Source organism: Leopardus geoffroyi, chromosome C3 (genome assembly GCF_018350155.1).
Source record: "Leopardus geoffroyi isolate Oge1 chromosome C3, O.geoffroyi_Oge1_pat1.0, whole genome shotgun sequence".
Taxonomy (NCBI): Eukaryota; Metazoa; Chordata; class Mammalia; order Carnivora; family Felidae; genus Leopardus; species Leopardus geoffroyi.
In genome coordinates, this window is record NC_059338.1 from 67,819,756 (window position 1) to 67,834,761 (window position 15,006).

The window sequence follows — 15,006 nt, forward strand, 5'->3', positions numbered from 1 at the left end:
GTTAAGCATCCACCTCTTGATTTGGGCTCAGGTCATGATCTCACAGTTCGTGAGTTCAAGCCCCACGTCAGGATATGTGCAGACAGCGTGGAGCCTGCTTGAGATTCTCTCTCCTGCTCTTTCTCTGCCCCGCCTTCTCTCTCTCTAAACTTAAAAAAATAAAAACAAAACTGGCCTCCCTACATCACCATATCCGAGTCAGTCTTCACGACAGTGTGTTGACCTCTCGAGTCAGATGCTTGGCTGCTGCATCGGGTCATGGAGTCGCTCAGGGTGACTCAGAAAGCGTCATGTTGCTATTTCCATAATCTGCCTCTTGTTTGGTCACTCAGGGCCTTTCGAGGTAAATAAACCTCAGCTACGAGTAGCCGGGGTACGGATTTTGTCAAGCTCCTGGCTCTGCACTCTGAGAACTGCAGGCCCGTGGGGCACCCGCCGCTGGGGCCTCAGAAGGTTCCAGGTCCACCCCAGGGGACTTGCGGGTGGGCGTCCTCCCAGGGGGCCGGCACCTTCCATCTCAGGAGCCCGGTGATGCTTCACTGTTGCTTGAGTGTCACAGAGATGTCTCTTTACACTCCTTTCTGGTGGCGTTTCAGCGATGAGCAGTTCTTCTAGCTTGCTGTCACGCGGTGGGAGTCACCGTGGCCCTCGCTAGAAATTCATGTGTTCCAGAGATTTCTCCGAACGGTGACTTCTGTTGATTTCTGTGAAGGCGGTTTGTCGCAGGTCCTGGGGGTCGAGCACTGGAGTTGGGGGTGGTTTTCCCTGTGTGTCATCAGTGCCCCAGCTCTGTGGACAAAGGGGCTTGACTTGATGATTTTCGCTGGCATCTGGCTGTGGCCGGGCAGTGAGGCTGACTCCCCTTCTTGTTAGTTGGTTGACCTGAGGGAATGGAGGACGGTAATTAGGTAGAAGTGACTTCCCTCTGTCTGCAAGGCTGTCCTGGGAGCGCCTGACCAGGCAGTGGCTGCCCGACAGCTCGTCCCTTCTCCTGTCCTGTGCACCAGGCTGCTGGCTCCCGGGAGATCGGATGGCAGGTCCTGAGAGCCTGTGTGCACGGGGATCGTGCACGGGGATCGGTGCTCTTGAGTGTGGCCTGAGGGCCCGGAGGTTGTGACTTTGGTTTTACGTTCCATGGTCCATTTGCTTGCTTTCTGGAAGAAAGGGGTCTTTGGAGTTCCCACCTTTTCCTTTCACCTGGGCCTCGGACCCCTCAGTGGAGCTTGCTCCCTGCTTTTCCTGCGTCAGCCGCGTGGCCTGAGGTTGGAGGTGGTTAGACATTCCCTCGGGCCAGGCCTTCTGAGTTTGACCTCAGTGGCGTCTCCCATCTGGAGTCCGGCCTGCAGGTGTCTGGGCCCAGCGGTGATCTGGCGGCTTGCGCGTGCGGGTCAAACCCTGTTCCTGCATCATCAGCGGAGGGGGAAGCAGGGGCATCCCGTGTTGTGATCAGAAGGGAGACGGGTGCATGCGGGGTTGATACGGGGCAGCCGGCGGTGTCGTCATTCCTCCGGCAAACGCCGAAAATGCTGACTGTGTAGTGCGCCAGCTGTGCGCTGCGTGCTGGGGTGACGGTGACGAGCTGGAGACCTGGGGTCCCTGTCAGAATGAGGACTTGGCACGCCCACTGTGAGCAGATGCAGCATCCGACCAGTGCCTCGTCTCAGGTTCAGGGGAGGCAGCTGGGGGGGTGATTGGGGAGCTGGAGGCCAAGGTCGGAGAACGGCCCCGGGTGAAGGCGGGAAGCGTGAGAGGCGTTTTGGACACGTGTCATTTCCAGATCGTGGGATGAGAGGGTACTGTGAGCGGAGATGAAGGCGGCAAAGTGACCTGGTGAGGGACACGGGCCCAGGAACCAGAACCCCTCTCTCCCCCCGCCGCCTTTTTTTTATGTTTATTTATTTTTGAGAGAGAGAGAGAGAGAGAGAGAGCCAGCAGGGGAGGGGCAGAGAGAGGGGGAGACAGAATCGGAAGCAGGCTCCAGGCTCTGAGCAAACTGTCAGCACAAAGCCAGACGTGGGGCTCGAACCCACGAACCACGAGATCATGACCTGAGCGGAAAGTCAGATGCTTAACCACCTGAGCCCCCGGCGCCCCTCCCCTCTTCTATAGCTTGCAGCTGCTGTGCCCTCCCAGAGCCCTGCATCCGTTTGTGAACCGGTGCTTTGTTTGAACACTTGGAACACAGAATTTTCATTCCCCAAGTGTTTTGTTGTTGTTGTTGAGAAAGTGTGCGAGTAGTGGAGGGGCGGGGAGAGAGAGGGGGAGGGACTCCCAGGCAGGCTCCGCGCTGTCAGCACAGAGCCTGATGCAGGGCTTGATCCCACGACCCTGGGATCGTGACCTGAGCCGACATCAGGAGTCAACCGACTGAGCCACTCAGGCAGCCCCCGCCCCCCTCCCCAAACGTTCTTAAAATTTGCCTTTCCCTCTCTTTCCTAACAGGAAGCACTGTTGACAACCATGGACATCACCCACGACGGGTTTGGGTTCATGCTGGCGTTCGGAGACCTAGTGTGGGTTCCCTTCATCTACAGTTTCCAAGCCTTTTATCTGGTCGGCCACCCAAATGAAGTGTCTTGGCCGATGGCCTCTCTCATCATCGCCCTGAAACGTGAGTGCCGACCTCTGTCTCTGTGGATTAAATGTCGCGCACGGAGTCTCTTGGGCTCTCGTACGGGACTATTCACAACGCGCCCTCGGAGAGGGACGTGATTAGCTCAGGTGTGAAGTAAGTGGTTTGATGAGTCATTTGAAAAGACGCTTGCCTTGCAGAGAGAATGGGTGCTTCGTTCCTGGGGTGGTTTTTCTTTGCAGCGTCTGCTCTTTCTGGTGGGCGTCTTGAAAAGCAGGAAGTCTGGCCCTGCTGTGCCAACCCGGCCTGCCCTCAGGCGCGGGGCGAGGCGTACGAACACAAGTGGGGGGCCCGCCGCCCACTGCGGCCATGTCGAAGGCGGTCGGGACTGGTCTCAGGGGAATAGCAGTCCGAGTGGCCTCGGTGGGGGAGGGTGCTTGATCTGAAGTGTAAACTGTAGCGGGTAAAGTGGGATCGGGTGACGGAGGGGGGGGACATGCGGAAGCGGGGGAGGGCAGCCTGGCCGGAGCCAAGGAGCATCGCGGGTGGTCATGGCTGAGTGTCACGAGCGGCTCTTCTGTGACGTGTTTGGTAAATGCCTCCAGCGGGGGCGGGGCAGGAAAATTAGCGCGAACTCCAAATATAGGGAGTTTTGCTGCTCTGATTGGCATCCCGGGGAGAAGAGGAGATTTAAGGCGAGGGTTAAAATTAAGGTTCAGTTTCAACATTGGTTCGGCTCCTGCGTATCACTCGAGGCGGTCCGCGTAGTTTACAGGTCAGCGACAGACGGGGAGTCGTTCCTTCCCACGCTATGGGGGACTGACAGACAGACTCGAGGGCTGATGGCCAGGGGTTGTTGGTCAGGGCCTCTCAATCTGACGCTCTGAAATCTGGACGAAAGCCGTCGGCGTGCGGGGGGATTCCGTGTGTGCGTGTACGTGCCGGTTCTCGTCCTGCTTCGGATCCAGGCGGCATCTGTGTTCTGGCTCGTGGGTGTGACAGCAGCAGTGAGCCCCAGTACTGCTGTGGTTCTAACCGGGGCCGGATTAGCGTTCGTCTGTGGGTGGCACCGTATCGGTTGGTTTTGTGTCCCCCGGTGGATGAGGAAAGCGGTAGAGTAGTGACATTTCAGGATACTCCTCTCTTGATGTCCTGAGGTGACAGGGGTTTGAGTTTTTAAAAAATGTTTATTTATTTTGAGAGAGAGCATGCGAGCAGGGGAGGGGCAGAGAGAAAGGGGGAGAGAGAGGATCCCAAGCAGGCTCCACAGTGTCCGCACAGAGCCTGACATGGGGCTCGATCCCGCAAACCGTGACATCGCGACCTGAGCCAAGATCAAGAGTCAGACACTTAATCGACTGAGCCCCCGGGCGCCCCTTTAATTGTTCTGAAGAGAGCAGAGTATTCTCTACTTTGAAAGTTTCCTCAAAGCACAGAATTCCTAAGTGGAATCACTGATGCTTTTAAATATTAGATTGTATCTAAATTGTTAACACGAGATTTTAAAAACATTACAGTTTGTGGATATGTAATCTTCCGACGTGCAAATTCTCAGAAAAACGCGTTCCGGAAAAATCCCGCCGATCCAAAGCTTGCACGTAAGTACGGGTTTATATTTATGATGTTTATGTTGCATAAAGATTTTACGTCCGTCTGTCTAGAGGTGATTATAAACGTCTTTGTACTTTCATCTAGATTTGAAAACCATTCACACTTCGACGGGAAAAGACCTTCTGGTTTCTGGATGGTGGGGCTTTGTTCGCCACCCCAATTACTTGGGTGACCTCCTCATGGCCTTGGCGTGGTCCCTCCCCTGTGGTGAGCGCGGCGGGCAGAGTCGAGGCGGGGGCGGGGGGGGCTGGGGAATCTCGCGGTTCACCTCGGGGGGGGGGGGGGGGGGCTGGGGGGAGTGTCGCGTAGGGATCGGAAACGTCACTGACGCTTGTGCCGTGACCCAGGTTTCGGTCACGCTCTGCCGTACTTCTACGTCGCCTACTTCACCGTGCTGCTGGTGCACCGGGAGGCCCGCGACGAGCGCCACTGCCGCAGGCGGTACGGCCTGGCGTGGGAGCAGTACTGCCGGCGGGTGCCCTACCGTATCCTGCCCCGCGTGTACTAGCCGCCCACGTGCCTGCCCCGCGGCTTCCCCGGGAGACCACGAGAAGGCTCCAGAGCGAATCTTCATCTGTCGCACCGACGGGGTCTTACTTTTCTTAGTCCGGACCGGGGGGCCCTGGTGGTCTTTTAACGCAGCCACTCCTGTGGCCACTCGGTCCTGACGCCGGACGATCGTTGGGATTCGTTTTGTGCCGGGAGACGGGCCGTCCTTGAAGATGCACTGAGACAATCCCGGTGACGTCTGTGGGTCTCCAGGACTTTCCAGCTGTGACTGTTTCGTTCTGTCCTCGTGTTTCCTAAGTGACGCCAGCCGCCTCGTGGAGCCTCGTCCACGTCTCGTGAAGAGAACTCGAGTCCGCTTGCTTTTGAAGTAAATCATTCGTGGGCGACGGGGTTTGAAAGAGGACCCGGGTCCCGTGTCCGCTGCCGTGAGCGGGGACGGGGCCGTTCGCAGGGGCAGATGAAGGGAGACCCTCAGCAGTTCGCTTACCGTAACTCCGCTTCTGGAACTGCGCCGGAAAGTGTAAGTACACAGATTTTATGTAATATATGGGGACTGCAGGTCTTTGTGTACAGTATTTTGAATGTGAAATAAGCGTTAGGACTAAGGATCTTTTTAACGAAAACGTTTGCAGTATTTTAAATTAAATTTTACAAAGTCATAGCTGTCGATTAAAAATTGTGAAACCATTAGAATTCACTTAACGTTGTCTAAAAGATGCTGGTAAGACCCAGGAGGGGTGTTTTCCTTAACCCAAAGCTGGCGGATTTGGCTTTGCTACCTCATGCGCAGGTGTCCGTTTTGCCTTTATAAACTGTTGCAGATAGAAAAAAAAATAGAATATATATTTTTGGAGCCACAGCACTATTTAAACATTTTTACACAGATTGGTTTTTGAAAACTTGCCATTTCGGGCTAATATTTTTATACGTTTTTGACTTTTTTAAGATAAAACCGTGATTTTGCTACGGGTGAGGCCACACTGTTTATACTGTAGCTCGTACATCCCTTGTCTTCACCAACGCTCCTCCCCGTGACGGGGGGGCGGCGCTCCTCTTTAGAAGCCTCTTGATCTACGGATAATTGAAGGGAAGAGTCTGTTTTGTTTAGTCATTGGTCTGTTTTAGTTTTATTTTTGTTTAATGGAGGTGCGCGGGGCAGCCGTAGCTGTGAAGTTCTAGTCGATGTAGTCTCCTAATTAATTGTCCTGTAACGGACCAGTAGCAGATTCACTAAAAGATTGTATTTAAATTGTTCTCGGGATCTTAACTGTGGGGGATCGAACGGAGCGTCTGGGGCGTCGATGCATCTTGTAGACGAGACACAGGTCCGCGGTGTTGTCCTGTGTTGCCGTGGGCGCCGTGTGTGACTTTGCTCCGTGAACGTGATGGTGACGTTGGCGGCCTCTGACACCCTCGCCTGCACCCCGTGGTCTTCGTGTCTTCCACGCTGATGGAAGCAAGCAGCTTTTCTTCCGCTTTTCTCCTGCGTCGGAAAGAGTGTCCCATCGTGTCCTTGAGTCACCAACGAAGCTTTGGGGGAGGAAGGAGGAGGTCTAGTTCTTTCTCTGGTAATGTGAAAAGAGCCTTTACCAACATAGTGCTGCAGTTTCTGGATATCAGCTATGATTTGTTTTTAGTTGTTTTTGACATGTTTGTTTGACAAGTTTTATAATGAAGTTTGAAGTTGGAAATAAAGTTGAAAATAAAAAAGATGTTGGCCTTTGCGCCTCAGAGCCTCTTGCTTGTGCCTGTGACTCTGGGATCATTGGGGCCGACACGGGAGCCCGTAGGTGACCACCGCCCACCCTGCCTGCATCGTGGCTCTCAGAAGGTTGGAGAGGGGAGGGGTCCGTGTGTTTAGTCCTGGTTGTTTGCGAAGAGAGAAACGGCCGCGCCATTCAGACCCCGTCACACTCTCACGGGAGTTTGTCGGGGCCACGGAAGCGCCTAGTACGTGGGAGGCCTGTGTCGTGAGGTGAGCCCAGGTACCTTCTCAGTGGGAGGAGGTCTGGTGGAGCCACAAGACCACGTCTCATCAAGGGAAGCAGCCTGCGTGCGGCCGGGGAAAAGTGCTCCCGAGGACCCCCTCGCGTGTGTCGCATCGTACGTGACCGCAGACGACACGCCCTGCCGTCTTCCGAGTGGAAACCAGGGCGCCCGGCCAAGTCCCACCTGCTGTACCTGGGACGCCCCCGGGCACTCACTCACCTGGGATGGGGCAGCCGGAAGACCCCGCTGCAGGTACAGAGGGAAGAAGACCGCACCTGTCCGGTCTGGCTGAACACGTGGGTGTTTTCGTGGCGGGTGCCGAATCACAAATCCGCTCAGAGACAAAAAGTAGATGGGGTGGTGCACACGTTTATTTCTCCTTTTTCTCACACAGCAAGGCAACCCGCGTTGTGACCCAGTGACTGGGGGGTCTCTTCGTGGGTAAGTGCACGGAGGTCAGGAAGTCTGCAGGCAAGCCAGTGGTTGTCACAGTTCTTGACCTCTCAGGCGTCCGATACACCGGGCACTCAAACGTGTAGAGCTGCGTATCTGTCTGGTCAGAAGCACCTGCTCGCTCAGTGGAAAGCTGAAAAACAAATCCAACAGTTAGATGGCAAAGCAGGAGCTCACTTTCCACGCGCCAGATTTGGGGGACGGCCGTTCGCTGAACACACGGCTGGTTAGGGGTTCTGTGGCCGGAGGACCTGTGTGACCGTCGTGGCCTCTGGAACAGTCTGGAGAAGCAGCTGGTAGAGCATCTGTTCCAGGTGTTAGCAATGTTCTAGGCTGTTGTATTTATTTTTATGTTTAAAGAAGAATTTTTAACGTTTAGTTTCGAGAGAGACGTCAGAATGTGAGTGGAGGAGGGGCAGAGAGAGAGGGAGACACAGAATCCGAAGCAGGCTCCAGGCGCCGAGCTGTCAGCACAGAGCCCGATGCGGGGGCTCGAACCCACAAACCGTGAGATCGTGACCTGAGCCAAAGTCAGACGCTCAGCCGACTGAGCCACTCAGACTATTTTACATGTTTGCCATCTAGGGGCATCTGGGTGGCTCAGCGGTTAAGTGTCCAACTTCAGCTCAGGTCACCATCTCACAGTTTGTGAGTTCGAGCCCCGTACTGGGCTTCACTGGCAGTTCAGAGCCTGGAGCCTGCTTCAGATTCTGTGTCTTCCTCTCTCTCTGCCCCTCCCCTGCGTGTGCTCGCTCTCCCTCCCTCTCTCCTTCTCAAAAAAATATAAACGTTAAAACAATGATGTTGAAAAAAGTGAACTTTCTTGAGGCAGAATTTATAAGTATTTAACTGTGTTAAATTAACTGTGTTTATTAATCTGTGTTTATTAAACTGTGTAAATTAATCTGTGTTTATTAACTTTATATGTATGATTCAGTGAGTACTGAAAAGTACATATTAAAAATACATACCGGGGCGCCTGGGTGACTCGGTCCAATGAGCAACTTTGGCTCAGGTCATGATCTCCGGTTCGTGGGTTCGAGCCCTGCGTCCAGCTCCGTGCTGACAGCTCAGAGCTCAGAGTCTGTGTCCCCCACTCTCTCTGCCCCTTCCCTGCTCGCACTCTCTCTCAACAGTAAACGTTAAAAAAAAATTTTTTTTTTTTTTGGGGCGCCTGGGTGGCGCAGTCGGTTAAGCGTCCGACTTCAGCCAGGTCACGATCTCGCGGTCCGTGAGTTCGAGCCCCGCGTCAGGCTCTGGGCTGATGGCTCGGAGCCTGGAGCCTGTTTCCGATTCTGTGTCTCCCTCTCTCTCTGCCCCTCCCCTGTTCATGCTCTGTCTCTCTCTGTCCCAAAAATAAACGTTGAAAAAAAAAAAAAAAATTTAAAAAAAAAAAAAAATTTTTTTTTTAATGTTGTCTAAAGTGTATCAGCAAATGTCCCTTGTGAAACCACAGGGAACAGGACAGGAAGGAACGGCTCGGGTCCCCGCGGGAAGGCCCACAAGGCCGACTGCACGGTAAACACATGCAATTACCTTTGTTGGCAGGAAGTAGATTTCAGGGAAATCATAACAGAGCTCACGAGGCAGCGAGTCCTCTAGTATGTTTTGTTCCCGATTCCACCTTGCGCCCTCGATGAATAAACCGAAAACGTGAACTCCGACGTGAGTGCGGTCTGTGCCCTGAGATGAAAGAGAGGCGGTGTCGGTGGGTCCCCGGGCAGGGCGCTTCCTTCAACCGAAGCTCCGTCTGGGGGAGGGTCCTGGGGGAGACGGAGAGCTGCCCTCTGAGACCCGCCCCCCGGACGCCCGAAGCTGCAGCTCGCACCGAGCCCTGTGTGGACCGGGGTCTCCCTACACTCCCACGGTGTGGTCTCGTGTATAAACGGGGCACGGGGAGAGGGTGACAGCAATAACTAAGAACAAAATAGAGTTCTCGCAACACGACGTAATGAAAGCCACGTGAATGTGGTCTCCCTCCCTCCCAAGATGTCTTGTCGGCCGCGTCCCCCCTTCTTGTTGACCTTCTGACACTCAGGAGGGGGATTGTATGATCCCGACCGGGGACCACGGGCCACTGAAGCCACGGAAACCGTGGAGGGGCGCTCCTGTGTCCCGACACCGGCCACCACACAGATGAGTCCTGGAGACACTGTGCCGAGTGAAAGGGGCCAGTTGCAGGGACAGACGCTACAGGAGGCTCCTGTCGCCAGATTTATAGGGACAAAAAATAGATGCGATCAGGACAGGCGGGCGGGACGTGGACGTCCACGGGGACAGTGCCTCGGTTCCGGAGGTGGAGGGCGTGAGGGCCGCCCCGCAGCGTGGACGTGCTCAGGGCCACCCAGCTGTGCACTCAGAAACGGTGAGCATGAGGGCGCCTGGGGGGGCTCAGTCGGGTGAGCGTCCAGCTCTGGACTTCGGCTCGGGTCACCGTCTCACAGTTCGTGAGCTTGAGCCCGCCCGGGGTTCTGCCCCTCCCCACTTGCACGCACTCTCTCTTTAAGTAAATAAACTTTAAAAAAGGAAATAGTTACAGTGGCACGTCCAGTGTTACCTTATGTATATTCTGCCATAGTACAAAGGTAGGAAAAAGTAAAAGCTGCTTGAAGGAAAAGGGAAAACGCAGGGTCCGCGCGTAGCTTTGGGACTTGTGTGGTGCGCGGCACGGGGGAGGCTGAGTGGAGGCTGGTGAGGGGAGGACCGACTGCACGACTGCTCTCCCCAGTGCCCTCAGCGTTCTGGTACCTCAAAGGCCGTCCTGACTGTGTTATGGTTCCCGTGGATGGCTGCGGAGAACCCCTCGTCTCTGCTGTCAGCGGTGTCCGAGATCACACGGTGGGTAAACGTGAGGGCGCCGAGAGAGATTCCTTGGGACCGTCCGTAGTCGTGAAGCACGGCAACGAGAAAGGCTTTGGGGAAAAGCACAGAGCGATGAGTTCCCTGCGAGTCAGGGGGCACCAAGGGCTCTGCGTTCCCTCCTGGCAACAAGCTGGCTCCCGGGAGCAAGGAGAAGACCCGAGCACGTCAGAGTCTTGGTCAAGAAACGGCACACAGACGAGTGGGAAGAGGAAGGCACATTTTCCTCTGGGGTCGCCAAGCTGTCGGGTGTCCCCTTGGCTGTGTGGACAAAGGCTACGTGCAGCTGAGAAAAAGGAGACCAAGACAGAGTGGAAACAGCCCAGATATGAGGAGGCAGAGGACAGTCGGTCGCCTGGATCCAGCCGTTCCTGAAGCCAAACCTCTGGCCTGCCTTCCCACTCACATGAGCCTATGACTTGCCCTGTTTTGCTCAAGCAGGTTTGGATTGCGTCCTGTGTCTTAACACCAGGATTCCTAACACAGCTCCCAACTGTTCTGCCAGCCAGTTCCCCCTCTTGCTTATCCATCCTGCGTGAACTGCCAGGTTAGGAGCTTCACTCTGCTTCTGAATCGTGTGATGCCCCTGCCGGGGTCTCCACAGCAGTGCTCACCGAGTCACCTGGGCACTGAGGCCCCCGCCACACTGGCGTGTTTCCCGTGCTGTGCCGTTGCGGCAAATGTCTGAGCGGGCACCCGGCTGGTGACTTTGCTCCTGCCCTCCTCCTGGGACGCTCTTTCTCCAAATTTCCTCAGAACTTTCCAAGGCCCGAGAAGCCGTCTCTGCCCCGGCCCTCCTCTGTGCGCCTCTCGGGGGTCCGCGGCCTCCAGGGGACAAGACTGGGGCCACCAACCTCTTTGTGCTTCTGGTGGCAGCCGGCACGCCCTGGCCCTGTCCCCCAGGAGCTCAGTGACACTGCCACGCTGTCGAGCCCCCGTGTCTCCTGAGCTCCAGCCCCCTAGAGCCACCTGCCCACCGCCCACCATGCGGTCTCCTCCGAACGTCTCAGACTTGACAGGTGACGGCCACCTCTCTGCCCATCACGTTGCTCCTCTCCCTGTGTCCCCGTGTCCCTGTGTCAGTAACGGTCGTCAGCTGCCACCCAGCTCTCTGAGCCCAAGACCGGGGAGCCTCCCTCTCTGCTCCCTCAGCGTCCTACGACTATTCTCTTCCACCCTCCTCTGTCGTCCTTCCAGGCCACCGCCAATTCTCGCCTGGGAAATAAAGCAGACGCCTAAGTGCCTGGGACCCAGGCTCCGCTCCGGCTCCTCCCCCGTGTTGCGGAGTCAGGTCAAGGCCCCCCCCTCCCCCCCGCCTGAGACAGGGCAGCGGCCCAGAACCCCCCCCCCCCGCCCCCCGCCAGGAGCCAGCCCTGCCCACCTTTTCAGCTTCATCCCACACCGTTCGCCCTTCGTGGGCTTTCGCTCTGCCCACACTGAACGTTTCACGTGGGCTTCTCCCCCCTCGTATCTGGCCTTTGACCCGAACAGAAACGCGATTCCCAGTCAATGCTGTGCTTCAACACGTGGGTTTCTGTGTCACACGAGCCGAGTTCCGATCCCGGCTCAGTTGTGTGACTTTACCTTCTCTGTGCCAGGGTTTTCCTGAGAAGAGGGAGGGCCGTGTGAACACCACCACGGGACTGTCGTGAGGACCGCTCTCCACAGAGAGCTCGCGACAGCGCCCGGCCCCTGGTGAGCACGGGTCCAGGGATTAACCGCCGTCCCCTTGTGCGCTCGGCACCTGCCGCTTCCGGCAGCCGGCTGTCTCAGCAGCCTTTCCTGGTCCCCGCTCAGGTCCCCCTGCTTTATGCTCCAAAAGCCCTCACTGGTTCACTCATTCACACATTCGTTCAGAAACTCGTGTAATGGTTCTGGGATTATGCATCGGGAGTTGAAGGCGCTGGGGGCTGCGCGGCCTGGAGTAGAAAGATGGGGGGCTGCCCACGTGGGGCTCCGTGGTGTCTTGTACGCCCCATCACCCAGCCGTGCATCGTAACACCCTCCGTGGGGACGTCTTCCCCTCCCGTGTGACCTGAGCAGTGGCTCCCGAGACCCGGCACGGTTCCAGGCGTTCGCTTTTGTTGAATGAATGAACGAACAGAAATGGCTGAGGCACAGATTCTGTCCTTGGGGGGCACCCACCTCCTGCGGCCCCGATAAAGTGTGGTGGCCTTTGAGGGAGGCCACGTCGGCCTTTGACATCAGAGTCGGTGGAGGTGGTGACGCTCCTGCCAGGGGCAGGTGCAGTCAGGCAAGGGTGGTCCTACTGGGGAGGGGGGAGGTGGGATGAAGAAGGAAGGGGAAGCGGAGGGAGGGAGGAGAGACTCCCCACCCCCAGGGCGTAGTGCCTGGGGATGCAGGGCTGTGGCTTTGGGTCTTTCACGCCGAAGGGGAGGAGGAGGGAGGCTGGCAGGGAGCATGAACGTGGGGGGCTGGGAGGGGGCCCTGGCCCTGTTCTCACACTCACCTTGCGGAAAGAAGAAAGCTGGGAGCCAGTATCTTGCAGGAAATCCTTCACAGAAATCACTGGTTTTATTGTCAGAGGATCTGGGGTTTTGGGTGGATGATGGAATGGAATGCTTCCCGGTGGCGACAAATCTCATGTACCTGTAGGAGGCAGACCGTAGACCGAGGGGTCAAGGGCACCGTCATCGCCTATCCATGCGGCCAGGCCCTCCACGGCCCCTCCTCCCCTTCTCATCTCAGGCTTTCCCCACTCGGGACTCTCGTCTTGCCCTTCAGGGGAGACCAGCTGTGGCTTTGAAGGGTGAGGCCCTAACTTGCTGGAAGGCAATGGATTTAGGCAACGAGGGATGTGCTGGGCATCCTGACTGGGCGCTGAGGAGTCTATGGATTGTTCCGGAGCTGGTGACTCTGAGAGGATAGGTCCTAGCATTTGCTTAGAGGTAAGTGGCACAAAAGGCGGTTTGGTAGAGACTTTGGAACCAGATTTTCTGGCTTCAAATCTCAAGGCTTCTACCCTAGTTGTGAAACGCTGGGCAAGCTACTTCACATCCTTGTGCCTCACTCATATCTAAGACAAGGGTGACGAATGACCAGGCTGACTGCGTCTCGCAGGGTTACTGTCAGAGTCACATGAGGACGTGGGACACAGGCACTCCTTGAGCGATAGCTGCTCTCGTGCCCTTCAAATGATTTTGATCTATGTATTAAACTCATTTAAAAATTACACGTAACTAACCCTTACTTCCTTTTGCACTTCCCTCTGCTGGTGTCACAGGACAGAGTGTAGAATAATAGGAAGGGAAATGTACCAGGTCTGGTCCTGTGTGTCCTTGAGCGGAGGGACCATGGACAGGACCCAGGGTATCCTGTGTCTCCAGGTCTCCATCCTAGACTGAAGACAACAGTCCCCACCCCCCCCCCCAACCCCGCTTGATTCACATGTTGCTCTGAGAACCCAAAAGTCCAACCACATGAAACTGCGTGGTAAACCGTTAAGTTCTACGCAGAATTAAGGAGGAGAATAAAGCCGCTTTCATCCGTACCGATGATGTATTGCAGTGTAAGCCATTTTGGCCCAAGTGTTGAAGAAATTCACTCGCTGGATGAGATCGTTAACCCAGGAACTCAGGGGCTTACAGGACTTGTAGGCATGTTTCTGTTGGGATTTAGAGACAAGCATATCACTTTTAAATTTTTTTTTTTAGGATTTGTCTTTGGGGTCATTGGGAACATCTCTGCAAACTTTGGTAACAGACTCGACTGCCAGGGAGAACGATGGCAGGAGGACGCCATTTTCCAGTGGAGAGCACATAATGGGGAACCCAAAGACCGACCGTCATGGTGACCGTGCTTCAGACAGAATGCCTGATGTTTCCATCCTGGCTGAACGCCTTTCTCACTTTTCCAAGTCCTTTGGTCTGCCCCTCCTTCTCTGGGCAGCTAACTCTACATACCATTAAATGTGAGCAATTCCAACTCTCGACCCCCCACACCAAATCCTATAACCCACCCACCAACCACTGATGAGCTGCCTCTTCTCCTTCCAGTGCAGAGTCCAGCTGACCCCTGCCCCATGCTCTGCACAGCCTTTCTGGAGAATTCTATCTTCTGTAGTGTCAGCTTTGTATTTTCCACCCTGTTTATTAATGCGCTTGTATCCTAAAAACACAACCACCCAGCACTCAATCCTACTTATTTGATCCTCAACAAAATACTAGCAAATGGATTCCAGGAAAACATGAAAAGGATCATAAACCATGATCAAGTGGGATTCACCCCAGGATGCAAGGATGGTTCAACACAGGCAAATCAATAAATGTGACGCACCACATAAACTGAATGAAGGATAAATCATATGATCATTTCAGTAAATGGAGAAAAAGCATTTGACAAAATTCAACATCCTCTCATGATAAAAACTCCCAACAAATTAGTATAGAAGGAATCTTGCTCAGCATAAGGGCCACATATGACAAGCCATAGCTAACATCATACTGAGTAGTGAAAGGTTAAAACCTTCTCCAAGATCAAGAACAAGAACTCTCATCATCTCTATTCAACATAGTACAGAGAGCCCTAGCCATAGCAATTAGGCAAGAAAAAGAATTAAAAGAATAAAAATTGGGAAGGAAGAAGTGAAACTGCCTCCGTTTGTAGGTGATATCATCTTATATACGGAAAGCCCTAAAGATTCCAAAAAACTGTTAGAACTAATAAATGAATTCAGCAAAATCGCAGGATATAAAATCAACAGAGAAATTAGTTGCATTACTACCCATTACCAACAAACTGTCTGAAAGAGAAATCACGAAAGCAGTCCTATCTACGATGGCATCAAAGATAACAAAATACTTAGGACTAAATTTCAACAGGGAGATAAAAGACCTGTACACTAAAAAATATACAAAGTTGGTGGAAGACTGTGAGGAAGACAGAAGTAACTGGAAAGACTTCCTATCTTCTTGGATTAGAAGGATATTGTGAAAAATTCTTTCTACAGAAAAATCTATAATACAACACAGTCCTAATCAAAATCCCCATGG

General features: G+C 54.5%; 2 protein-coding genes across 7 annotated transcripts in view; one reads left to right on the forward strand and one right to left on the reverse strand.

The window, feature by feature from the left end:
- LBR (lamin B receptor) overlaps nucleotides 1-6,405 on the forward strand; it is a 43,546-nt gene extending 37,141 nt beyond the window's left edge. For all 3 annotated transcript variants that reach the window (XM_045453291.1, XM_045453289.1, XM_045453292.1), the window contains 4 exons: nucleotides 2,443-2,611; nucleotides 4,090-4,170; nucleotides 4,268-4,390; nucleotides 4,531-6,405. In XM_045453291.1, coding sequence (XP_045309247.1) covers nucleotides 2,443-2,611; nucleotides 4,090-4,170; nucleotides 4,268-4,390; nucleotides 4,531-4,691 — 534 coding nt within the window. In that variant the 3' untranslated portion in view covers nucleotides 4,692-6,405. The remainder of the gene's footprint in view (nucleotides 1-2,442; nucleotides 2,612-4,089; nucleotides 4,171-4,267; nucleotides 4,391-4,530) is intronic.
- Nucleotides 6,406-7,031: 626 nt separating this feature from the next.
- The window catches only part of DNAH14 (dynein axonemal heavy chain 14), a 257,879-nt gene continuing 249,904 nt past the window's right edge, over nucleotides 7,032-15,006 (reverse strand). For 2 of the 4 annotated variants that reach the window (XM_045453286.1, XM_045453288.1), the window contains 5 exons: nucleotides 13,507-13,619; nucleotides 12,465-12,604; nucleotides 9,884-10,047; nucleotides 8,672-8,818; nucleotides 7,032-7,268 (listed from right to left, as the gene is read on the reverse strand). In XM_045453286.1, the coding sequence (XP_045309242.1) occupies nucleotides 7,053-7,268; nucleotides 8,672-8,818; nucleotides 9,884-10,047; nucleotides 12,465-12,604; nucleotides 13,507-13,619 (780 nt within the window). In that variant the 3' untranslated portion in view covers nucleotides 7,032-7,052. Of the gene's footprint in view, nucleotides 7,269-8,671; nucleotides 8,819-9,883; nucleotides 10,048-10,608; nucleotides 11,210-12,464; nucleotides 12,605-13,506; nucleotides 13,620-15,006 lie in introns of those variants that run through there. The other 2 variants (XM_045453287.1, XR_006706041.1) reach the window with 2 other exon arrangements.